The sequence below is a fragment of the Hordeum vulgare genome, chromosome 6H, assembly GCF_904849725.1.
Source record: "Hordeum vulgare subsp. vulgare chromosome 6H, MorexV3_pseudomolecules_assembly, whole genome shotgun sequence".
Taxonomy (NCBI): Eukaryota; Viridiplantae; Streptophyta; class Magnoliopsida; order Poales; family Poaceae; genus Hordeum; species Hordeum vulgare.
The window spans coordinates 14467289-14494209 of NC_058523.1; the positions used below are offsets into that span (position 1 = coordinate 14467289).

At 47.2% G+C, this 26921-nt stretch overlaps 3 protein-coding genes across 3 annotated transcripts; all 3 read right to left on the reverse strand.

Moving 5' to 3' along the window:
• Positions 1 to 604: 604 nt before the first annotated feature.
• Positions 605 to 2950, reverse strand: LOC123402297 (glycerol-3-phosphate 2-O-acyltransferase 6-like). Its single transcript, XM_045096198.1, has 2 exons — positions 2157 to 2950; positions 605 to 1583 (listed from the first exon to the last, which is right to left on the reverse strand). The coding sequence occupies exons 1-2, from the start codon at positions 2790 to 2792 to the stop codon at positions 699 to 701; spliced, it is 1521 nt and encodes a 506-aa protein (XP_044952133.1). The 5' UTR covers positions 2793 to 2950; the 3' UTR covers positions 605 to 698.
• Positions 2951 to 19549: 16599 nt separating this feature from the next.
• LOC123401709 lies at positions 19550 to 20071 on the reverse strand. The gene has a single exon (XM_045095563.1). It carries the CDS (start codon positions 20011 to 20013, stop codon positions 19645 to 19647), a length of 369 nt encoding a protein of 122 aa, XP_044951498.1. The 5' UTR covers positions 20014 to 20071; the 3' UTR covers positions 19550 to 19644.
• A 5349-nt stretch (positions 20072 to 25420) lies between these two features.
• Positions 25421 to 26101, reverse strand: LOC123401710. Its single transcript, XM_045095565.1, has one exon. It carries the CDS (start codon positions 25865 to 25867, stop codon positions 25649 to 25651), a length of 219 nt encoding a protein of 72 aa, XP_044951500.1. The 5' UTR covers positions 25868 to 26101; the 3' UTR covers positions 25421 to 25648.
• Between the last annotated feature and the right edge of the window lie 820 nt (positions 26102 to 26921).

A 26921-nucleotide genomic window follows, 5' to 3' on the forward strand; every position in this document is an offset into this window, starting at 1 on the left:
AGGGAGTACAAAGGAAGGGATTTGGAGATACTGCCGTTTGGAGCCCGGCAAAGGATATGTCCCGAGATAAACTTTGGCATGGCTTCCGTAGAGATTGTGCTTGCCAACCTTGCCTACTGCTTTGATTGGGAGCTCCCGGGTGGAATGCGGAATAATGACCTTGATAGGACAGAGGTGTTTGGAATGATGATACTCCCTCCGTCACAGTTTAAAAAATACAGTTAAATTTATGTGCGTTTTTACAATAAAAAGGTTTAAGGCGCATTGCATTTACATCTAACAACTAATTAGTACTCTGTCGTATTATGTTTATATGCATGTGTAGGGTGAGTGCTATTTTGTTTACTTTCCTATATCACGTAATGTTAATTAGTCATGAATAATTTGTTTACTTTCCTATATCAATTCATAAATTGTGGAACAAATGAAAGTTACAGAAAAAAGCTCTGTAGTAGAAACTGTGGAACTAATAAGTGAGAACGGAAACTACCAATTTCCATCTAGACTCTATCTATTTTGATGTTCATGTTTGCTGTTTCTGTCAACAATGTGCAGACTAAGTAAGTGAATTTGGCAAAGCAGGGGAAAAGCAGGGGAGTAGATATCTGTGGTAATTGAATTTTTGGTCTAAAGAGCAGAAACAACACCACTACGCTGATCCGTAAATCGCGACTAATATCTATATACAGTTGGACAGTTCACGCAAACTTCTTGCCCTCGTCGGCGACCGTGCCATCGTTGCCGGCGAGCTTCGTGTACTTGTCCTTCCTGGTGAGCGTCGTGCACCGGTACCCGAGCTCCTTGGCGATCACCGCCTGCACGTGGTTGGCCACATCAACAGCGCTCCGCCCGCCGCCGCCGCGGCACGTCTCCTCGGGCCGCAGCGCCGGCATGAACGTCACCCTGTACCCTGGCCGCGGGTTCATGTAGAAGAAGCACGGGTCCAAGGCCTTCCACCCCCTCACCGTCGACCCATAGTAGGTCGACTGCGCCGCCTCCAGCGCCACCGGCACGATCCGGTCCGTCAGCTCGGCGAACATCGCCGAGAACCGCAGCAGGAACGGCTCCCGGCACGTCGTGCCCTCGGGGCAGACCACCACGTCGCGCCCGGAGGCCAGCAGCTCGCCGATGCGCGCCGCGTCGGCCTCCCGGTCCCGCGCCAGCGCCACGGCCGGGATCGGCGAGATGGCCGTCGACAGCCGGCTCACGCTATAGGTCACGCACGTCACCGGCCGCCCCAGCGCCACGGCCACGATGATGGGGTCCAGCGCCGTGCGGTGGTTGCACACGAGGAGGGACCCCGGGGAGCCCTTGCTGGGAGCCGGCGGGGGCGTGCCGCGCACGGCGAGCCGGATGCCGGTCAGGCGGTACGTGTGGCGCACGAGGTGCGCCGGCACGGGGAGGCTGATGAGGATGCGGAGGACGGCCATGGCGAAGCCGACGGGGAGGTAAGCCAGTGCGAAGAGCGCGTGCGCCGGGTCTGGCCGGCGGACAAGGCGGCCGTCGTGGAAGACGACGCGGGAGAGCAGCGCGTCGGCGGCAGCGAGGGGCGCGCGCTTGTTCGTGGGCACCATGTATGCTTCCTGCATATGTGCATGCACGGGAAACAAATCAGATGCCAAGTATTTTTAGCATAATTTATTATAGTACTTATCAAACAAAGCATATAATTTTTAGCATAATTTATACTGCACGGGATTTAGTGGAGTAGGTAATGACTATTCAACAGTAATATGTCCCTGTTCCTTCCAAAGCGATATGTAACAGGACTGAGACGGGCCTGATTCGATTTGATTTAATTTCATTTGATTACTAGCAACTGGCATAATCTAGCAATGAAGATGGAGCACTCAGATAACAAGAACTCTTTGCCAAACAAGCAAAAAAAAAAAAAGTAAGCCAGAGTGCAAAAATGGAGGAAAAATAAGGGACACCAAAGGTGCTCTGGAAAGGGTAAGCAAAAGATGGCAACCACACAATTTGTTGCAAGTCCAACTACCACAAGCAAAAACTTACTAGATGAGATAATGACATTGATGCCTTGAGCACTCAAAAAATCAATTCAATTTCTTGCGAATTAGATGTTACCAGTTATCAATTCAATATACACTGAAGAAATTGTAATGAAGAAAGGTTGAATCGAATTCAGTGAGTACCTTGCAGACGGCCATGAAGTCGTGGTCGCTCTCCCGGTCGCCGAGCCCGACGTCCGGCATGTCCCCGCCGGCAAACAGCCGCTGGACGACCTCCCTCTTCCTCCCGGCGACGAGCACCCCGCCGCTGATGAGCCCCGTGAAGCGCCCGCAGCAGGTCCCGAGCTCCGTCCCGGCGACCTCGGCCCCGAGGAACTCGCGGACGAACGGGCCGACCATGACCGCCGGCGACGCGGTGACCACGACCCGCCTGCCGGCGCCGCACCCCCGGAACACCTCCCACGAGTCGGCGCGCACCCCGGCGGCGTAGTGCCGCGGGAGGACGCCGCGTGCGACGGCCTCCACGTCCCGCACCCGGAGCCCCGCGAAGGTGGCGAAGACGAGCAGCCCGATGGCGGCCGGCTCGGAGAAGGCGGTGTAGAGGAGCAGGATGAAGGGGGCGAGGAGGAGCAGCGCGAGGGCGCGGAGGTAGCCGCCGGCCTCGAGCGCCACGAGGAAGTAGTAGGGGAACGCCGAGGAGGAGGCCAGCAGGGTGCCGTCCAGGTCCGACGCCGCCGTGCGCCGCTCGCGAGCCGACGCGTCGTAGGCCGACACCGGCGGGAACCTGTGAATCGCCGCCGTTGCTGTGCGCGGCGCCATGGATGGACGCGCGCGCGGGGATCGATCGGCCGATGACGCCGGGCGGCCGGGGCGAGTGGTATGCGCGTGGGATTTGGAAGTGTACGGTGGGTTGCTGGGGTTGGCTGAGCGGCCCAGCGGCGTGGGCGACGGCGACGGCGGGCCAACCCTACCTGCCTCCTCTGTCTGTTTATAGTACTGCCCAACCAACTCCCACTTCCAGTTCCAGTCGGAGTCGGACGACGGATACGACTGGTTCACCACCGGCCGGCCGATTAATGGCAGAGATGGACTCGATTTGGCAGTGGCTGCCTCCCTCCGATTCCGAGCGGAGCGGGAGAAATACGTATAGTGGAGTACTACGTATATCCTACCAATTGGCATGCATGCATGCGCAAAGTGCCGTCCAAGAACAACGGACGCATGATTTTATTTTTCTCCTTTGAACGCATGATTTGATTGATGAAGGCGGACCAGGCATGCATGCATGTACGAGTCGACGCTCGACAACGAGAAAATAGCTTTGGGCTTGGGCAAAAATATGCCAAGCCACAACGAGAGTCCTCTGCTCTGCTGTTTTTTTTTTTAAATGCTAGACCTACGGATTTCTTTTACAGGAGGTTATGGACTGATACGTTTATTCCCTCACTAATCTCTCCCTGATTCTTAGGGTGGGCCGCCTCATCTAAGTATCAATCAAAACAATCCACCTCGGGTTTGCCTGTAAAAATCCTGTAAAACGTCCGTACTTGTAGCAAAGTTCGTTTTTTTTTCCTGAAGACGAGTCCGCTGTTGTTCGTAACCACACATACACCTGCCATGAACAGTAAACTCAAAAAAGTGAATTCTGTTTAAATATATAATATTTTTGTGTGGCAAACATTGTAGAATTATTCATGTGTTTTCAAAGTTTCATCATGATATGACACGCTCATTATTTTTGTATTTTTTGCCACAACTTTCACGACGTTGATTTCTTCTTTGCCTCAATTCGGTATTAACAAAAGCCCTATACACGGAAGCTTAGCAGTAGTGCGCCTTTAGAAAGAACGCTACTGCTAAGTTACAGTAGCGCGGCCAAGCTCATTCTTTGGGAGGGTAACAACATCACCACCATAGGATGCATCATGCTTGTCAAATCATCACTCTCATCACAAGTGGTTTGCTACATCACATCGCTGATTGTTTCCCTCAGCACCCTACAAAACACAAACAAGATCAAGAGGGGCTTTCCTTTGGTCCAGAGCGGACAAGACGAACGGTGCCAAGTGCAAGGTCAACTAGGACATGGTATGACGTCCTTTTGAGAAGGGAGATCTCGGAGTTCTAAACACAACAAATTTTGCGAGAGCCTAAAGACTAAGATGGCCTTGGTTCGAGTGGAATGAATTAACAAGAATGTGGGTTGGCATGGGGAACCCTTGCAACGAGATGGACCTAAACCTCTTCTACACATGCGCAACAATCACGGTTGGTAATGGATCGGGGACCCTTTTCTGGAAGCTCCTTGGGTACAAGACTGGAATGAAAGAAAATCACGCCCCTTGTCTTTGAGGCTTCTAAAAGGAAAAATGGAAAGGTCAAGGATGCACTCCTCAATGATGCACGGATCTCCAAGATCAAGATCACAATAAACTTCACTCTGGAGCACATTAGGAAATTCATAAACCTTTTGACTCTCATCCATGGATTCCATCATGAGGAGCAAGTCGGGGATGAGACCATCTCGAAGCACACGGAGAACGGGCAATAAAAGTTGGCCACCGCCTACTTGGCTCAAGTCATTGGCACTACATACTCTCCGATGCCACATGGGGTGTGGAAAGCCTGAGCGCGACCTAAAGGTTGTCTATCCAAGATAAGATTTGGACCACCGACAGATTGACAAAGCGTGGGTGGCCAAATTGCGACTTTTGTACCCTTTGCAACACAGTGCAAGAGTCAGATGCTCACCTCTCCTACAAGTGTAGATTTACCATTCGCCTTTGGACTTTGGTCAATGAATGGCTGCATATTGAGCAGCTTGACACATCTATATGGCATCTTGAGTAATCGTTTAAATATTGGTGGGTCAACCGCTCCAAAATCTCCATGCCAAATCGCAAGGCCCGGGCTTTCTTATCATGCTAATATCTTGGGCTATCCAGAATGAACGAAACACGAAGGTCTTCGCAACAAGTGCTCACCGCAAACAATCTTGTTCAACAACATCAAGGTCGAAGCTAGGGTTTAGGTCATCACGGGGACCAAAAAGTTAGAGACCATCATTACTGAAGAGAAACATCCTTGTAGTTTGCAGGCTTGTAACAAAAACATCTTTTTTCTGCCTTAATTACTATATGTGGCAAATCTTTTGCCGGTTTATAAAAAAAATTACTGAACGGCCGCTGGAATCAATGGGCAGCACCAAAGATTGCTCCACCTTGCACGTCGTCCAGAGGAGAAACCTACTACTAGTATGGAGAACGCATATGCGGTCGAGGTTATGCTAGGCGGTGGGGGTGATCCTATCCTGTGATCGCGATCGCCGGTTGCTGCGAGTCCCGCATACTCCCTTCGTCCGGTAACAAGTACACTTTTTTCTTTTCTGTCAGTTAAATTAGTTAAATTTTAACTAACTTTATTCAAAAATATGCTAGCATTTATGACATCAAATTAGTATCAATAGATTTATTTTTACATGAAGTTTTTAAATATATTATTTTCATGTCATATATATTGCTACTATTTTCTATAAAGTTGGTCAAATTTTAAAAAATTTAACTAAGTATAAATTTATATGTACACTTATTTATGGACGGAGGGAGTACACACACAAACTATGCAGCCGGTTGCATACACACATAGCTGGTGTGCGCGTGCAACTGCAACCACATCCATCACCTCACCGGTTTCCTTCTCCTTCCATGAGAACAGATGAGACTTTCCCATCGCTGTCTGTCTAGCAAATACCTCGCCAAATCTGTATCTTGGCGTGTATTTATATATGAATATCGTAAACAATCACAACTAGATCAGAGTGGCGCAGCGGAATATATATGTTTTATTCATATATGTTTCATCACAATTTTTTCACTACTTCGGCCTTATTTTTTTTCAGTGAAGAACTGCTGTTTATTCAGGTTTCCAATTACTTGTCCTGTCACTTCGGTGAGTTTACCGCTACCATGTGTTGAGTAAATAGGCAATTTTCCGAGCATATTAATCCATGAAATAATTACTAACATGGCATTGACTAGATTCATGACATACTGATCACGGAGTATACTAGCAAGTACTACACATATAGCAGAAACATCTACGCATATAGGCAGTATTACTAGTGCAGACAGAAACAGGAGAGAGATAAACATATCATACCCTCCGATCGGCTAGTTGGCCGTAGCAGCAGCGGCGGCGGCGGCAGTATCCTCTGCCGCTTTCTTCTCGGCTTCGGCCTTCTCGCGGAGACGATCAGCTTCGCTTGGTGAAGACATGGCGATGACGAGGGCGACGCATACGTAGATGAAGCAGACGGACGGAGGCGAGCAGTCGCGTGATCGCTCCCCAAAAACCTAATCGCCCCTCTCCCGTACAGGAACCGGAGAGGCGAGGTTTTGGAGGCCTGCTCTCCCGTCGACCGTGTACGCGGTAAACGGGACGGAGTCGCCGGCGGCAGCAGCAGTCAAGGAACGAACGCGTGAGGCAGATGTGATCTGATTCTCGTGACGGCTAGGGTAGGCGATCGCGTGCTTATAAAGGCGGCTAGGTGGAGAGACGTGGGCCGAACCCACGTCCGAGTCGGTAACAGGCCACGATCCGACGTCTCGGATCGTGCCGTGTCCGTTACGTATTCTCCGTTCCTGACCGGCAAAAATAAGCGCGTAGGTATGAGCTCGGCTCGGCTCATTCCCGCAACCCGCGTCGCGTCGCGTCGAGGCGTGGCGAGGCGGGCGGCGGAGGAGGAGTGCGCGAGGGCACCTTCTCTTCTCACTCTCCAATAGCATGTGGAAGAGAGACCCTTATAAAGGGGTCCAAACTCTCCTCCACTAGCGGGGTGGGACTAAACTCCCACCACCTTGTCATGCCACCACCTACATGGGCCCTTGGAGATTTTTCTGAAATTCTCTAATGGGCCTAAAGCCCACTACCAATTTCAACAATCCCCCACCAGATCTCAAGGGCGCATCGTGTTCCCTCGTTCCAATCACTGTTTTAATATACCAGCATTTCAGTGAAGACCTGTTAAGGTTGAGCTTCACCTAGAGCAAGTAGCTACACCCCTTTACAACTGAACAATGGACTATGCCTTGAATTGTCAGTTTGGCGTAAAGGAGCTTCACCACAAGTCTTACTAGTACTAGACTGCCGAAGGTGACCCCTCGGGTGGAGCATATTAGTCACACTCCTGGCCTATTCATGAGTTTACTAGAGATCACCCAAATCTCATAGACTGTGACCAGCAGTCAAGCTCATATAGGTGTGTTCCTCCAAAGATCGCTCTGTAGGACAGCATCTTGCTTACATATAAGCTTTAGAACACATTAAGATAGTAGTCATCCTACCATACAGTATCCGAGAGTATTGCATCTCCAACGGAGTGGGTTAGTAAAGTTACTCTCCTCAGTTCACCACTGGCTTGTTTTCCCAGGTCCTACTTCACGGGATCTCCGATCATATAGGTTGGGTTACTACCATGGCAACTCATGTGGGTCTCATACCCATCTCCCTCGATGCACTATCTATCACAACACGTGATAGCCCTTTAGTAAAGGGATCTGCCAGATTCTTAGCCGTTTGGATATAATCCAACGCTATCACTCCGGAGTTTCTCAAACGTATGACAGACTTTAATCTCATTCTTATATATTTGTTGGACTTCATATTGTCCTTTGAACTCTTCACTTTAACAATAACCGTCTGATTATCGCAGTTCATAAGGATAGCCGGAACCGGCTTCTCAACCACAGGTAAGTCCATCAAAAGATCTCGAAGAAATTCTGCTTCGACACCAGATGTGTCTAATGCTGTTAATTCTGCTTCCATTGTCGATCTCGTTAAGATTGTTTGCTTGCAAGACTTCCAGGAAACAGCACCACCCCCAAGAGTAAACATATACCCAGTAGTGGCCTTCATCTCATCAGCATCAGAGATCCAATTCGCATCACTATACCCTTCAAGTACCGACGGGAATCCCGTATAGTGAAGCCCGTGGTTGACAGTACCTTTCAAGTAGCGCATAATTCTTTCAACAGCACGCCAATGAACATCGCCCGGGTTTGCAACAAACCGGCTAAGTTTGCTCACAGCAAATGCGATGTCAGGCCTCGTTGCGCTAGCTAGGTACATAAGTGAACCGATAATTTGAGAGAATCTCAATTGATCTATAGCTGTGCCTTTAAACTTTCGAATAAGCACACTAGGATCATATGGTGTTTGACAAATTTTGCAGTCAGAATATCCAAAGCGACTCAAAATCTTATCAACATAGTGGGATTGCAGAAGTGTAATTCCACCCTCATCATCTCTCAACAGCTTGATGTTCAAGATAACATCAGCCACCCCAAGGTCCTTCATCTCAAAGTTTTGAGACAGAAAAGACTTAACCTCCTCAATTACTTTGAGGTTGGTTCCAAATATCAGTATGTCATCAACATACAAGCACAATATAACTCCTTCGCCCCCACCATGGCGATAGTATACACATTTGTCAGCTTCATTAACAACGAAGCCAACAGATGTCAGAGTTGTATTAAACTTCTCATGCCATTGCTTAGGTGCTTGTCTCAGACCATATAAAGATTTCAGCAACTTACACACCTTTCCTTCCTGACCTTCTATCACAAAGCCATCTGGCTGTTGCATATAGATTTCCTCATTTAACTCTCCATTCAGGAAAGCCGTCTTAACGTCCATTTGATGAACGAGAAGACCATGAGAGGCCGCCAATGAGAGTAGTACTCGAATGGTGGTCAGTCTAGCCACAGGTGAATAAGTATCAAAGAAATCTTCTTCCTCTTTCTGGGCATAGCCCTTGGCCACAAGCCTAGCCTTGTACTTTTCAATCGTACCATCGGGCCTAAGCTTCTTTTTGAACACCCACTTGCATCCCAATGGTTTGCAACCATAGGGACGATCAGTGATTTCCCATGTCCCGTTAGCCATGATGGAATCCATCTCGCTACGGACCGCAGCTTTCCAGTAATCAGCATCTGGAGAAGCATACGCTTCTGAAATAGAAGTGGGATTATCATCCACGAGGTATAAGAAGAAATCATCACCAAAGGTCTTTGCAGTCCTTTGTCTCTTGCCCCTACCACGGGCTTCCTCATCATCCTCCTCAGGATTTTCATCATGTGTTTGTTCATAGTATTCCATAGGAATGGCAGGCTCAGGAGTTATCTCAGATTCCTGTCTAGAAGTGCTTTGCATATCTCTCATGGGAAATATATCCTCAAAGAATGTAGCATCCCTCGACTCCATTATTGTACCGACCTTCACGTCAGGTACCTCAGATTTCACTACTAGAAATCTATAGCCTACGCTATTCTTAGCGTATCCCAAATTAACGCAGTCCACAGTCTTTGGTCCAAGCTTACGCTTCTTGGGGATCGGTACATTGACTTTCGCCAAGCAGCCCCAAGTACTTAAGTACGAGAGCGTCGTCCTTCTCTTCGACCACTCCTCGTAGGGAGTGACCTCATTATCTTTTGTAGGAACTTTATTCAGGACATGAAACGCGGTCAATATAGCCTCCCCCCACCATGCCTTGGATAAACCCGATGTATCTAACATGGCGTTAACCAAATCAGTTAGAGTACGGTTTTTCCGCTCGGCAACCCCGTTTGACTGGGGTGAATAGGGAGGCGTCCTCTCATGAATAATGCCGTGTTCCGCACAAAATGAATCAAATTCGTTTGAGAAGTACTCTCCACCACGATCAGACCGGACTCGTTTAATTTTCTTTTCAAGTTGATTCTCAACTTCTGCCTTATAGATTTTAAAGTAGTGTAGAGGCTCATCTTTAGTATTTAACAGATACACATAGCAAAATCTAGTGGAATCATCTATCAATGTCATGAAGTATTTCTTTCCACCTTTAGTCAACACACCATTCATCTCACGAAGATCAGAATGTATGAGTTCTAATGGTGCCAAGTGTCTCTCCTCTACAGCCTTGTGAGGCTTGCGAGGTTGCTTTGCTTGCACACACGAATGGCACTTAGAACCTTTGGCTAAAGTGAAAGTTGGGATTAAATTCAGTTTTGCTAGCCACGACATAACACCGAAACTTATGTGACAAAGACGTGAATGCCAAACTTCAGATTCATTAACACTCGAATGAATATTGTTCACGACTTTATTACAAAAATCTGCAAGAGAAAGGCGGAACAGACCTCCGCATTCATAACCTTTTCCAACGAAAAGTCCATATTTCGTAACTACTACTTTATTAGACTCAAATACCAACTTAAACCCTTCTCTACACAGAAGGGAGCCACTAACGAGATTCTTCTTGATGGCGGGGACATGCTGCACGTTCTTCAGCTGCACGATCCTTCCCGAAGTAAACTTCAGATCGACCGTGCCAACACCAAGAACAGAAGCACTCGCGCCATTCCCCATCAATACGGACCCGCGACCGGTGGCCTGATAAGAAGAGAACAATGATAAGTCAGCACACACATGAATATTTGCACCCGTGTCCACCCACCAATCGGTGGACTGACAAACTGTAAATACAGTAAGTAAATTACCGTACCAGATGCACCACTTTCATTGTTGCCCACAATCATATTGGCAGACTTGGAGTCCTGCGCCGGCTTCTTGTACTTGTTTGGGCATTTGTTCGCCCAATGTTCCTCTGAACCACAAGTATAGCAGCCATCTCCCTTCTTATTCTTCTTGAAGGGCTTCTTTCCCTTCTTCTTGAAGTCGGTATTCTGTTGGACAGAATTCTTTCCCTTAGGCTTGTGAGAATTGAAGTTCCTCTGATGTACCATATTGGCAGCAGAAGAGCTTTCCACGGCTTTTCCATTGGAGTCCTTTGCTCTCGAGTTCTGCTCAACACTCAGATGATCGATGATGTCCTCTACTGAGAACTCACGCCTCTGATGTTTCAGAGTAGTAGCAAAGTTCCTCCAGGAATTAGGGAGCTTAGCAATTATACAGCCCGCGACAAACTTGCCCGGCAAATTGCACTTAAGAACCTCAAGTTCCTTAGCTATGCATATTATCTCATGAGCTTGTTCCAATACAGAACGGTTTTCAACCATCTTGTAATCGTGGAACTGCTCCATAACATACATCTCGCTCCCAGCATCGGTGGCCCCGAATTTAGATTCGAGCGCCTCCCACAAGTCCTTGGCAACATGCATATGTAAATATGCATCAACCAGCTTATCTCCGATCACGCTAATGATTGCTCCAAGGAATAGGACGGTGGCCTCCTTAAACATCTTCTCCTGTTCAGGAGTGATAGTTTCCGTAGGAGTGACACCGGCTATCCAGAACACGTTCATAGCTGTGAGCCATAAGGTGGTTCTCGTTTGCCAACGCTTGAAAAAAGTACCGGTAAACTTATCCGGTCTCAGTGCAGCAGCAAAACCATTACTCGAAAAATTCCTACAGACATTAGGTTTTTGGATTGTTGAGTAAATAGGCAATTTTCCGAGCATATTAATCCATGAAATAATTACTAACATGGCATTGACTAGATTCATGACATACTGATCACGGAGTATACTAGCAAGTACTACACATATAGCAGAAACATCTACGCATATAGGTAGTATTACTAGTGCAGACAGAAACAGGAGAGAGATAAACATATCATACCCTCCGATCGGCCAGTTGGCCGTAGCAACAGCGGCGGCGGCGGCAGTATCCTCTGCCGCCTTCTTCTCGGCTTCGGCCTTCTCGCGGAGACGATCAGCTTCGCTTGGTGAAGACATGGCGATGACGAGGGCGACGCGGACGTAGACGAAGCAGACGGACGGAGGCGAGCAGTCGCGTGATCGCTCCCCAAAAACCTAATCGCCCCTCTCCCGTACAGGAACCGGAGAGGCGAGGTTTCGGAGGCCTGCTCTCCCGTCGACCGTGTACGCGGTAAACGGGACGGAGTCGCCGGCGGCAGCAGCAGTCAATGAACGAACGCGTGAGGCAGATGTGATCTGATTCTCGTGACGGCTAGGGTAGGCGATCGCGTGCTTATAAAGGCGGCTAGGTGGAGAGACGTGGGCCGAACCCACGTCCGAGTCGGTAACAGGCCACGATCCGACGTCTCGGATCGTGCCGTGTCCGTTACGTATTCTCCGTTCCTGACCGGCAAAAATAAGCGCGTAGGTATGAGCTCGGCTCATTCCCGCGTCGAGGCGTGGCGAGGCGGGCGGCGGAGGAGGAGTGCGCGAGGGCACCTTCTCTTCTCACTCTCCAATAGCATGTGGAAGAGAGACCTTTATAAAGGGTCCAAACTCTCCTCCACTAGTGGGGTGGGACTAAACTCCCACCACCTTGTCATGCCACCACCTACATGGACCCTTGGAGATTTTTCTGAAATTCTCTAATAAGCCTAAAGCCCACTACCAATTTCAACACCATGTCCGCCTGGATTGAATTCAAAGATGGAAGAAGTTGAGATTTCACACAGAATATGCTGCTTCGAAAGCGTAGCGGTCAGATTGATGTTCTATGAAATTCCAGTGACACTACAAAACCATGCTTGGACCAACTACGAGAGCAAGTTATGAATACGTTTAACTGGACTGTTGTGGGCAATGAAGATGAAGAATCAACTGATCCTGCCTCAATGCTTCCAAATCTCCAACATTCGGATGGGAGCTTGTCGAAGCGAAGAAGACAATCCAATGCTGAACCGGTTGTATCTACCACAGGGCATATCCTCGAGCTTTGTCCTGGTGCAGAAGATGGCACACGTGGAAGATTCATTTTCAGCGACAAAATCGCGGTTCTAACCTCAACCTTTTGCATGAATTTTGACATACAGTAAAAAACTCGATATGCATCAACTCAAAATATTAAAAAAATTAACTAAAACCACGACACTTATTTCGAACGGAGGGAGTATTATTTATATAGGGCAGCATGGTAGTGCATCATAGATTCATAGGCCATCAGGAGCTGGAAATTCCCTAGAGATTTCCACAAAAAGAACAAAACATCTTAATACAGTGGTCTATTACACTGTGATCCTCATCATACACTTTTGCTTCATAGAAAATCAAAATACAACAGGTAATACAAGTTTTCAGCAAGGTGCATCCGCCGAGTGCATACTTTCAGAAAACTCAACATATACCATTTGCGATTACAGTTATATATCATTAAACACGCCGCCGTCATGCCAGTGAATGCGCACTGTATCTCCTTTCTTTTACCCATTTTTGGTCCATTGACTGCCATGAGAAAGAAGATATATATAAATTCATATGTATTGTTGAACCAAAGCCTCATGCATCATTGCCAGCAAGAAGAGAAAAAGGCCTGATGTATTACTGAATCTGATCCTGCTTGTTGTTTCCCGACATTAACTCGATAGGTTCAGAACTTTGAACTATAATCTTGCTCAAGTCCAACTTCAATAGGACATCGGGAACAATATTTTTTGAAATTCCATCGAGCCAAGGATATACTTGTGCGAACTTGCGGAAACGTCTTGCCCTTGCTGGGCAACGTGATGCGTGTTTATATAACAGGTTGCAAGCCTGGATATGCGTACACGATTTGAAGAGAGTTACATCTTGGAGAGGAAGAAAGCTAGAGATAGATATTTGAATACACAATGAGATAAGAGGTTTAAACAACTACCTATAGTCTATCTCTATCCAAGATATTGCTGCGGTTTAACACCCTTCCATAATCACAACTTCATCAAGTTGAGATTATGCCTGAAGTCTTCAAACTGTCTTGTAGCTAGTGGTTTTGTAAAACCATCTACAAGTTGATCTCGAGAATGCACAAATCTGATTTGAAGTTGTTTGTTCGCAACTCTTTCTCTTACAAAGTGAAAGTCTATTTCGATATGCTTTGTGCGAGCATGAAAAACTGGATTAGCTGATAAGTAAGTTGCACCAAGATTATCACACCATAAGCATGGTGGTTGAGGAATTTTGGGACCAAGTTCTTTCAGCATGGACTGAACCCATATGATCTCAGCTGTAGCATTCGCCAAAGCCTTATACTCTGCTTCTGTGCTTTGATCTAGAGACAGTGGCTTGTTTCCTGGCACACCATGAGATTAAATTTGGTCCAAAGAACACTGCAAAACCACCTGTTGAACGTCTATCATCCAGACATCCAGCCCAATCAGAATCTGAGAAGGCACTAATAAATGTGGAAGAGGACTTATTGAAGCTAAGTCCAACATTGAGAGTATTTTTGATATATCTTACTATACGCTTTGCAGCAGTCCAATGAACTGTGGTAGGTGCATGTAGAAACTGACAGACTTTATTAACAGCAAAGGAAATATCAGGTCTGGTAAGTGTTAGATACTGGAGAGCACCTACAAGACTTCTGTATTTAGTGTTGTCATCTGAACTCAAGGGCTGCCCTTCTGCAAGAGATAATTTTTCTGAACTTGACAATGGAGTGAGTGAAGGTTTACAACCTTGTAGGCCAGCCTTTTTTACCAGATCGGCTGCATATTTTTCTTGAGAGAGATGAAGACCATGTTCATGCCTCTTTACTTCAATCCCAAGAAAATAGTGCAAATCTCCAAGATACTTGAGAGCAAACTCTGTACTGAGATCTTTTAAGAGCCCTGTAATGGCCTCATCTGAAGAACTGGTGACAATGATATCATCAACATATATCAGAACAAATATGCATGTGATGTGTCTATTATAGATAAACAGTGATGTGTCAGACTTGGAAGGAGAAAAACCAAGCGTTTGCATCTTGTGACTGAGACGTGAGTACCACGCCCTTGGAGCTTGTTTCAATCCATATAGTGATTTGTCAAGTCGACAAAGATAAGAGGGAGCAGTTTTGTTTACAAACCCAGGAGGTTGCTTCATGTACACTTCCTCTTCTAAAACGCCATGGAGAAATGCATTCTGTACATCTAGCTGTCTAAGGCTCCAGCCCCTGGAAACAGCAATAGATAAAACAAGGCGGATGGTGGCAGCCTTTACAACAGGACTAAAGGTGTCCTCATATTCAATTCCATACCGTTGTTTAAAACCTTTTGCAACAAGCCTAGCTTTGTAGTGATCAATTGTTCCATCAGATTTTTGTTTGATCCGATATACCCATTTGCAATCAATAATATTTTTACCTTGTTGTGGAGGAACAAGATGACATGTCTTGTTTTTATGTAGTGCCATGATTTCATCATTCATGGCCTGTACCCACCTCTCATCGCCAAGGGCTTCCTCAAGCGTGTGTGGTTCACCAGATTCACCTGTAGAGCATACCATACCATACTTGGTTAGGTGCTTGTAATTAACACGTCTTCTTACCCCTCCTTGTAGCCGTGTGCGAGGCAGCTTCGGAGAGGCAGAAGATGGTGGTACAGCTGGTTCGGGAACAGTGGCTGGCGCCAGATGCATCAAGCCGTCATCGACAGGTGATGAAGATGCAGTCTCTGGAGCAGCCGGGTCGGTTTGTCCGGGAGTGGGGGCCACCACAGCTGTCGCGCGTCGTTTGTAACAGACGGGCGCAGGAGACACTGCACGTGGGGCGGCCAACCGCGGGGCGCCCGCTCCTGATTGGCGCGGTGCGTGGACGACGTCATTAGTGGCGCCGCACCCAACACCTGGCGATGCGTGGCACGGTGGAGTGGGCAGAGGGATCGGAGCGGATACGCCTGACGCGCCGCCACCCGTGTCTGTGCGAGCAACTGCCGACGCGCCAGATTGCTGTGCGGATCCCGAGGGGGGTCTGCTTCCCGCGGGGAGGCACATGTGATATGGAGGCAGCAAACCGACCGGGGCATAATCAAAAACGCCATTTTCTTCGCTATTTTTCCCTGAATCATCACGAAACTCAGGTGCAGGGGTGAGAGGGTTAGTCAACATATGATTAGCACAGTCATCAACCCCTTGATTAGTACCAGATAGGTGAGATGGTAAAAGAAGAATTTCTTGGCGAAGGAGTGCTCCCGCATTGGGATGAAGCTCAGAGAAGGGGAATTTTGTTTCATCAAAGACAACATCACGAGAGATGTACACTCTACTAGAAGAAACATCAAGGAATTTTACACCTTTGTGTTGAGCACTATACCCAAGAAAAACACATTGAGTAGACCGAAACATGAGTTTTCGTTTGTTATATGGACGAAGGTTAGGCCAACATGCACAGCCAAAAACTCGTAGAGATTTATAGTCTGGTTTTGGTATGAAGGAGTCTCTCAATGGGTATTTCATTGTTTATCACTCGGCTAGGAAGCATGTTGATGATATGTACGGCTGTGAGAAATGCCTCATCCCAAAATTTTAGGGGCATGGAGGCCCTGACTAGAAGGTCTAGGCCGACCTCAACAATGTGTCTGTGCTTGCGTTCAGCACAGCCATTCTGTTGATGGGCATGAGGACATGACACGTGATGAGAGATGCCAAGATGTTGAAAAAAGGAATTTAATTTTTCATATTCCCCTCCCCAATCAGATTGAACGGCAAGTATTTTGCGATCAAATTTGCGTTCAACAAGTGCTTGAAATTTTTGAAACACTTGAAAAACTTCGAATCGTTTCTTAAGAAGATAGATCCATGAGAATTTGTTGTAATCATCAATGAATCTTACATAATAGGTGTGTCTACCAACAGAACTGGGGGCAGGCCCCAGACATCCGAAAAAATTAATTGAAGTGGTTGTGTAGAAACACTGGTGGAAATAGGATAAGGCAACTGATGACTTTTAGCTCTTTGGCAAGAATCACAAATAGTTTCGACACTAGCTCACCAACAAACGGGAGCTTATGTTTCCTAAGCAAATGTTCAACTAACGAAAAAGATGCATGTCCTAGACGATCATGCCACCATGTTGAAGAAAGTTTGACAGCACCGTAGGCATATTTATTTGATCCTTGATCTTGTGGAAGCAATGGGTAGAGTCCTCGAACACATCTACCGCGGTAGAGTATTTTCTTCGTGGCCTGATCCTTTATGAGAAAGAAAAAGGGATGAAATTCAAGGAAGACATGATTGTCAATAGCAATTCTATGAACTGAGAGCAGATTTTTGTGAGCGCTAGGAACATGCAAGATTTTCCGAAGATGAATTTTTCGATGAGGGATATGAATGACTGAGTGACCAATGTGACTTATTCTCATACCTGCATCGTTTGCCGTGTGGATCTGATCCTTGCCGTGGTACTTCTCACGGAGGGTTACCTTCTCGAGCTCGCCGGTGAGATGGTTGGTAGCCCCACTATCGAGGTACCAATTTGTGTCGGCGCCGTAGGAGCCATCAGCAGCAGTTGCGACCTTCTCCTCATCATCACCGGATGCCTCGTCTTCGTCGAAGCGGTACCAGCAGTCTTTAGCCGTGTACCCGAGCTTGTCACATATCTGACAGCGCACGGCATCTGGGCGAGACCTGCTGGCCCCACCGCGGTGCCCCTTTGTGTTGGTGGAGGAAGGGGGGCCGTTACGAGGATGTGATCCATAGGAGGGACCGTTTCCTTCCGATCTACCCCGTGAGCGACCACGGTAGCGAGAGGAGGAACCACCACGGCCTCGGGTCGCAACATTCGCGGATGACTTGAAGCCGCCGGATCCCTGGAACATAGCCATTCTCTGATCAAAGTTACTGAGCATGGAAAACAGTTCTTCGAGGGAAACCGGGGTGACGCGAGCGTCAAGAGCGGAGACAAGGGGTTGATACTCCATGTCAAGGCCGTGGAGGATGTAGGAGATGAGCTCATCGTCGGGGATGGGCTTGCCGGCGGCCGCCAGCTCGTCAGCGAGGCCGCGCATGTGGGCGAAGAAGGTGGGCACCAATTGTGTGCCCTTCTGCGCGCCCACCAGAGCCATGCGGATGTTGTTGATGCGGCTCATGGACTGGTAGGAGAACACGTCGGCGAGAGTCGTTCACAGCGCGTGCGCCGTGGTGATCGCGGTCACCTGGACAAGCACCTCTTTGGAGAGGTTGTTCAGCAGATAGCCCAGCACTTGCTGGTCCTCCCGAACCCAGATCGGGTGTAGAGGGTTGAGCTGAGAGGATTCCTTCCCGTCCTTATCTTTGGAGGTAAGAATCTTGTCCGGCTCCGTTGATGTGCCGTCGACGTAGCCGAAGACGCCCGCTCCTCTTAGCTGCGGCGTGATCTGCGCGCGCCAGAGGATGAAGTTGGTGCGGGTAAGCCTCTCCGTAACTTGGCCATTGAGGTTTGGCTGGGAGGCGCTGGAGGAAGACATAGCTAGGGTTTGTTTCGCTAGATGGTTTGGAAAAGGAAAGCTCTGATTACCATGTGCAAACTTGCGGAAACGTCTTGCCCTTGCTGGGCGACGTGATGTGTGTTGATATAACAGGTCGCAAGCAAGAGAGTTACATCTTGGAGAGGAAGAAAGCTAGAGATAGATATTTGAATACACAATGAGATAAGAGGTTTAAACAACTACCTATAGTCTATCTCTATCCAAGATATTGCCGCAGTTTAACAATACTTAGCAACTTCATACTGTCGTTTTGAAGCCGGCAGTCCAGAACAATTGGACACCTCCTAAATGGAAATCCCTTGCATTCCTTTCAATCGACAAAATTGACTTTGTGAACTGTCTCTCAAATTAGAGTAGTAATTAGATCATACTAAGGTAGCTGATGTGCCTGTGCAACCACCTTGATTATCAGTCAAGTTGTCCGTCCCCGGCGCCTCCTCCACCGGCTCCTGCTCCTCCTTCTTTTCCACACCCAGCACGTCCTCCTCTTCGTCCTCCACCTCCTGGAAATCCTCCTTCGGATCTAGTGATAGTCCCGCCACCCTCTGGATCCGGACCTACTCAAGAAGCCAGAAACGGTGTTGGATTGTGTAGTGCCGGCGGCATGGGGGCATTGGCTGACGGGCTCGGATGGTGGCGGCGAAAGGAAGGAGGTGGATGTGCTAGGGCTGTGGGACGCCAGCCGGCTTAAATAGCCAGCTATGGATAAGGGCGGATAGCCGGAGCGGCGCTACGCGGCGTTGACACCGCCAACACTTGTCGTGCCGCCTGTCGGGTTTCTGGGCGAGTCCGCATCGGGACATGCCGGTCAGTCCTGACGTGACGGGCGTGCCGGTCAGTCCTGACATTTGAGGACGGCCTGAGTGGTCCATCTGGGTCGGTTTTTCGTGACCAGTCAGTGACCGGACGACCCATCCGGACATTTGAGGAGGGTCTAAAGGGTCCATTTATAGATGCTCTAAAGCGATTGTTTTTCTAAAAAAAATGTAGGTTCGTATATTGTAGAAAGAACAAATGGATCGTGAGCTGAAGATTTGAGGAGGGTGTGAAGGGTCCAGTGAACAGCGACGACGAAGGGGTGAGCGGAAAGTGCGTGTGAGCGCGAGCGTCACATATATAACAACGGAAGCCGGAAGGCATAGTCGATCTTGAGAGTTGAACAAGGGTATCCTAAGTTCCATAGACTAAAAGAAGAAATGCCAGAACATGTTATGATCGTGAGACATTTCCATTTCGCTGGAACAAATAAAGGAAATCTCTTTGTACTCAAGACGGGGGCTGAAGGCATTTACAACTTGTCACGGATCGAAAGCCTCCGCAAAACGGCAAACAAATCTGCACAGAAGAAGAAGAAGAAGAAGAAGAAGAAGAAGAAGAAGAAGAAGAAGAAGAAGAAGAAGAAGAAGAAGAAGAAGAAGAAGAAAGAAATAAAATCCATCCAACGCACGCTTCTTCTCTTCCACCATCAACGCCATGGCGGCAACTGGAGGAATGAAGTCAGAGCTGCTTGAAGCCGAAGCGCATGAGGAAGCAGCAGAGCCTGCCCACCAACACCACGGACTCCACCAGCCACATCACGTGGTACACCACCTGCTCGCACAGCACGGCCAACACGTTCACGCGCGGCCGCCGCCGCATCAGCGCCGGCAGGAAGGCGCTTCGCCGGGCCTTGGAATGCGCCGGTAAGGCGCCGCCACCACCGGCATCACTCCTGCTCCGGCCAACGGCCGTGTTACTAGGCATCGGCGCTAGCGCCTTCCTCAGTATGGGTTCCAACGCCACGCTGCTCGTGCTGTCGCGCATGGCCGCCGGCTTCCTCGGCATCGTACGCTTCCGTATCCACTCGGCCACCTTCCCATGCGCCATTAATCTTATCAACCCAACTCGATCGTCTTCTTCTTCTTTGTTGCTTGTTTGCTACAGATCTGCACGTCTGACCCTAACTCCTCCTCTTGACCGAGCTTTATATGTTGGCGCCTAAATGAAAAGATTCGAAGTCAGACGTAGCACGTACGTACGTACGTACGTAAGCTAGCTTGGTCAATGAACGAATGCCTCCGCTGAGCCCGACGGCTGTGGGGTTTCCTGGGAACATTCCGATCTGAAGCGAAAGCTCAAAATGCTGACGTTGTGATGGATGGCTTGGAAAGTGGTCTGAGAAATTTTGATTAACTAATTATCAACATGTCTCGTTAGTTAGTAGTTAAGCCCATCATTGTTGTTTGATAGTGGAGTATGCCGCCGTGGTGCTCAAGCCGAATTTATTCGGTTGATCGCTTCATCGTCTACAAAACATTTGTTTGACCCTGATGACAGCAGCGATGACGCTATGGTGCAGACCTGCAGCTAATTGTACTTTTTTTTATAAAAGGCAGTAGCTAATTGTATGATTGTTGTTTCTCTTCTACTCCCTCCGTTCCTAAATATAAGACATTTTAGAGATTTCACTATGAACTACATACGGATGTATTTAGACACCTTTTAGAGTATAAATTCACTCATTTTGCTCCGTATGTAGTCCATAGTGAAATGTCTAAAAGGTCTTATATTTAGGAACGGAGGGAGTAGAACTCAGAATGGGATAACGGGATGTTACGAGTTCTATTTCCAAAGGACTGTCCACTGACTCATCATAGCAAATCACTTATTTGCTGAGTACAACAGTTGGCAAAGAACTCATTGGGCTTTATTCACTTCACAACTCTAGACAAAGAGGGTGGCATTTGCCCACGGTTCATTGCGGTGTCCACTTTTCCAAATGTCCCCTGACAAACACCTGACAAATATTTTTTATAAAAATAAACAAGGTTTTCCAGCCAGCCGTGCAACAATAACAGATGTAGTATACAGAGGCACATATCACAATTCATATAACATTTCACAAATACCATGTCATATCATAGCAATTCAGAGATACATATCATCAAACATAAATGACACATTCATTGGCAAAGACATACATCACAAATTCTATGGCACCGACATATGATATGAATGAGACACATAAATTGACACACATAAATCACAAGTTGGTGGTTATCCAGAACTACATATCAAAATACTTTTAGTACTAATACAAATGAATTATTATCCTACATTCCTTTGTAGTTTGACCTAAAACCACGACAAGAATTTTGAAACGGTGGGAGTAATTCCTACTTACTATGGTTACAGGAATTTTGTAGCAATTCTACATGATATCTTCCTTTAAGAAATTTTCTTTCATAGAGCTTACAACATCTACAACCGGACCCTTTAAACCCTCCATAAATGTGGTGACAAATCATTTGATCACAAAATGGCTGCCCATGCGGACCCCTCATGCTCCAGTCCAAACGTCTGGGCTATGGCCCTGTTTGTTTTAGAAGTCTCAGGACTTTTTTTAGTCCCAACTAAAATGTCTTTAGTCCCTACTCGTTTGTTTTTATGGACTAAACAGGGACTAAAGGTTATTAAATGACATGCAAAAAGACAATGTTACCCCTAGTAATATACTAGAAGTTATTAAATGACATGCTAAAAGTAGGGGCACTGTTGGAAAAAGTGCAAAAAAGTCCTAAAAAGACCCTACCATTGAGACTTCTTCCTTTAGTCCCAAATACCCCCTTTTATTCCTTAAAAGTCCCTCTTGTTTATTTCGCATGGGACTAAAAGGGACTTTTTTAGTCCCTACACCAAAAAGTTCCTGGAAACAAATACCCCCTATATGGCACTCCCCAAACCTATCTCTTATCTTGGACGGATATGGGATGGTACGGATGTGGCCGGAGGGCCATGCAGACCGACCTAGGATGGCCCCATTCGACCCTAGATATACCCCACTCTGCATCACCCGGGAGTAAACTTTAGACCGGTGTTGATCACTCCATTCATAATCAAGTTTGCTTCGCTCCCCTTCTCTTCTACTTCCAGGCCATGATGGTTGGCTCCGGCAGCGGGTCCTACGTTGAGTCGACACATTGTCTGGAGCGACCTCCTCAAGGAGGAATCATGTTCCTCCCTAGACACGAGAAGCTTGTCATTCAAATTGTCTCCACCGATCGCAATTGGATAGGGGCTCAAGCTTGATCTCTGCGCCCTCCCCGGTGTTTCGGCAACCTAGCTCATGTTCCGCACGCTTGTTATGGTATCCACAGACGCATCGTGGTTCACACCCATCACCTTTGCCCCCTGCTCTGACTGTCTACCCTGGGTGCTCGTAGCCGCCCCACTCAGCTCGCGGATCTGGCTGCCAAATCACAGGCAGGTGCAACTTTCGATGTGATGCATATGCATATCAAGGACGGGTGAAGAAAGCTAAATCTAGCCGATCCGACTGCTGGTACTGAAGATCCACGGCTGTCCTCGTACCATCTGATACATCTCCAACATATCTATAGTTTTTTATTGTTTCATGCTATTATTTATCAATCTTAGATACTTTACATGAAGTATTAAATCAATTTTGGGAACTGACTATTAATCCGATTCCCAGTGTCAGGTGTTGTTTTCTCACTTTTTTGGTTTTATAGGAAATCCATACCAAACGGAGTACGTATGCTTTGAATGTTTTTGACTTTTTTTCTGGACCCGGAGACACCCAGAAGCTTCGGGGGAGGATCAGAAGAGGCATGTGAGGCATGTGTGCGATGTCGGCGGCAACGCCATGGCCACGTACAGGGCCAAGGTCACCGCTCCGGACGGCGTGCGCGTCACGGTGACCCCCCGGACTCTACGGTTCAGCGCGAGACGGCGGACACGGAAGTACGTGGTCACCTTTGCACGACGTAGTTTCGGGAGCGTCACGAAGAATCACACGTTCGGGCCCATCGAGTGGAGCTATCGCAAGCACTCGGTGATGAGTCCCATCGCCATTACCTGGCCGGTGAGCCAGGTTGCAGAGATGTGAATGTGATTGGCCATTGGTGTCTTCGACGGAGGTACGTCGTACACCATGGCGCTGGATCAAGAGCTACGAGGAAGAAGACGATGACCACCCTAAGCTTCGAGGAAGACGAGGATGGCCCTGGGCTACAACGCCAACGCTTGGACGCTAGAGAGTAGATGTCTTCTAGCAAGATTAAGGTGCTCCGTAGTCGAGTAGGGCAAGTTGACATGAGCCACTAAACTAATGGTGTAGTTGAGCTACCCTTGAGATGAAGCACCTTATGATATATGCAGATGACAAGTGAGAGTAAACAACAATGTGAAACAAATGGTAGCAACAAAAAACATGTCAAGTAATCCAAGCAGCCAAAGACTTATACGTCAAGCACCTTTTGATTCCTAGTGCACCCTTTGAAATTGGAGAACATAATCTTCAGGATAGGAATATTCAGAGACGATTGAAAATAGGGAATATGCACCTACAGATAGCAGAAGGTTGTTCCCAGATGTGGATGCGAGTGGGCATCCATGGTCGATGACGATTGCGGTACAGAAGGGGGTTTTAAGCACAATTTTCTCAACAATTGAAGGGTAATGGAGGCGAAGATAATGAGGGCTCGTCAATGGAGTGATTGGTGCAGCCGTTTCATGCGCATTTGTGGCATGGTGGTGGAAGGGATGGTGACTGGCATGGGAATCATCGGGCGTGATGGATCGTCGTCGTCGGTGATGGTGGAAGGGTTAGTAGCGACGGGCGATGGCTGGATGGAGGGAAGCATGGGTGGTGGAGGCTGCTTGTAGAACATCATGGACGACATCGGTTGTCGAGGGATCACTGAGGAAGATGACGGAAGGGCCCTAGGTGAGCGGTGGCGGCTGGCCGAGCGAGATGCAGGCGATGGGAAAGATGAGGATGGCATGGCTATATTTGTTTTGGTATATCCTATACCATGGGCTTGAAATCTTTTTTTTTCGTGGAATGGGCTTGAAACCTGCAAACACCCTTCACGCATAGGTGAGGGAACACAAATCGAGTGATCGAGGCAAGAAGGAGAGCGGGTCCCTGCGAGCGGGGAAATAGGGGTGACGTGGATTCACCACATGCCAGGAAAAGGAATTAATGATGTGGCTATACCGCTGAGGTAGACCGAGGTGGATGGTTGCATGTAGATTGCTATATGGACAACTTGCATGTTAAGATAATTGGGACCAACTTCTTAGGTATTATAGATTTATATTTACAGACACAACTGGCTTACTCCCTCCGTTCCTAAATATAAGTCTTTGTAGAGATTTCACTAGTGAACTACATACGGGTGTATATAGACATACTTTAAAGTGTACAATCAATCATTTTGCTTCGTATGTAGACACATAGTGAAATCACTTAAAAGACTTATATTTAGAAACGGAGGGAGTAGACGCGAAGCAAAAAAAAAAGCATTTATGAAACTTTATGATGCCGAAATGGTCACAAACTAAGACAACTTGCCTAGACGCGAAGCAAAAAAAGCATTTATGGAGCTTTGTCGTGACGAAATGATCGATCAAGATGAACTTGATGAAAGGAATGGGTGGCGTGAGGAGCGGCATGAGAGGAGTACCACCACCGTTGGAATTATAAGTTTTTGGCTATGTAAATTTTACTCGATTAATTTTTTTTGTTGGTGATGTCAAAATGGCTGACCACCGCCTAGTTTACATCGTCTGTTGGTGTTAGACGTATTTTGATGATGTAAAAAAACACTTTTTATGATGTAAAATTTTACTTGATTTTTTTCTATGATGTGTATTTTACATCATCTACTCCCTCCATCCATAAATAAGTGTACACATAGATTAGTACTTAGTCAAACTTTTAAAAATTTGACCAACTTTATAAAAAAAATAGCAACATATATGGCATGAAAATGATATATTTAGAAACCTCATGTAAAGACAAATCTATTGATACTAATTTAATACCATAAATACTAGCATTTTTCTTAATAAAGTTAGTTAAAATTTAACTAGTTTGATTGACAAAAAAGGAAAAAATACAATTATTACCGGACGGAGGGAGTAGTGAAGATGGTCTTAGATTTCGGTGATTGCTCCCACCATGTTTCCCCCATGTTTAATATACCCTGCAGCTGCGCTCCCCAGTTTTCATAGTTGGAGTCTGTTTGCACTAACACCACACACGCAAGGCTGCATACAGGATGAGGTAGGCAGACAAGATAAGGAAGAGGAGATCCTTCATCTTGTGCTCAGCTGCTTCAGAAATGATACTACTCCTAGGAAATCACATCAATCAGCAGCTAGGATGAAACGCCGCAGTCAGAAAACATGATGGATCGGTGAACTGGTCAAGAAATCAACGCACAAGGAAGAAGCAAGATGACAGAAACACAAGACAAAGACAAGGTTGAACCCAAAGTGAAGTGCGAGATCCAGTCCAGATACGTAATTAGCAGGTCCACAACTGGAAACAGATTAGATCATCATATCTACTGTACATGCCAAACACGCCACGACTCGATCTTGCTAATTATTACTGTAGAAGAACTGACACGATTGATGATGAGAAGGCTAATTGAAGCTATCGATCGAACGGCGACGGGCGGGCGGGACGGGGCAGGGCATCGCCCTCTCCCTAGGACTTGTTCTTGCCGGAGGAGGAGGCGCCGGCGGCCTTGGTGGCGACGAGGTCGAGGTCCTCGTCGGTGTATCCGTCGGCGCCCTCCCAGGTGAACTTGCCGCCGCGGCCGCCCTTCTTGGCATCGCCGCTCATCCCGGAGCCCGACTTGCGGTCGCTGCGGACCTGCGACGACGCCTTGCGGTCGTCTCGGCCCTGCTTCTTCCCGCCGTCCATCGCCGGACCTTCCCCTCCTCCTCCTCCCTTCCTTTTTTAGCTCTGCAAGAAACAAGATCAAGATCTAGCCAGCAACAAGTAGTATGTGATGCGCATCTGCTTCGGTTTGCTCTGATTTGATTTCGCTGGTGGTGCGCTTGTTTATTTATGGGGGATCGGATCTCACGGGGAGGAGGGGAGGGGAACCGGGGGCGGGTGCAGTGGTTTGGCGAGGTGTGTTGGATTGGATGGATGAATCTGCTGGCTGCGGAGGTTTGGGATAAGATCGAGGTGAGTCAGCACCCGGGAGATAATTTGGGGCGTGTTTGGTTTTAAGATGAGGTGGAATCGGACGGGTTGGTTTCATTCCTAGCAGCCGTTCTCGTGTTTAGTTGGGTTAGAAATCGAAATTGGGTTATCCGCATGCAGGGAATATTTCCTTCAGATGCTTCATCAAGTGATTCCACCGATTTAAAGGAATCGACTCGTTATTCGTCTGAGAAAGCAAAGAAAAAAAAATAACCAAGCAATTCTCACGGCGTTCATCCCCGCACCCGAACAAAAGTTTTCGTGGTTATCTTTTTGTGGTTATTTTTTCTCGTTTTCGTGATTAATTTTTTCATAGTTATTTTTTCATTTTCGTGATTATTTTTCGTAAATATTTGATATGTACTCAGGATCATATATTTTTATTTGCATGTGTTGAAAATAGAAAGAAAATGTTGCTGAAAATTTAAATTATAGGCTTGTTAAATGCAAATAACTCTATTTGTTTAGATATGTAATCTCACCATTTATATCGAAGAGGTGAGTGGTATTAGATTCTTCTCATTTCATCTTTCTAACTAAACACCGGAACGGAACCAATCCATGATTTTTTTTATCATCAACTGAACACAAGGATGGAACCAACCCATGACTTTAGGACGGAACCATGACATTCCATGACTTTCGGTCCTCAAACCAAACACACCCTTGATGCAGTGGCGCCATCACGTGTGAAGAGTGTTATGAATTAATTAATTATGTTAATTGAAGGGTTAATCCCTGCTGACATCGGTTCCACTTTTGGGAA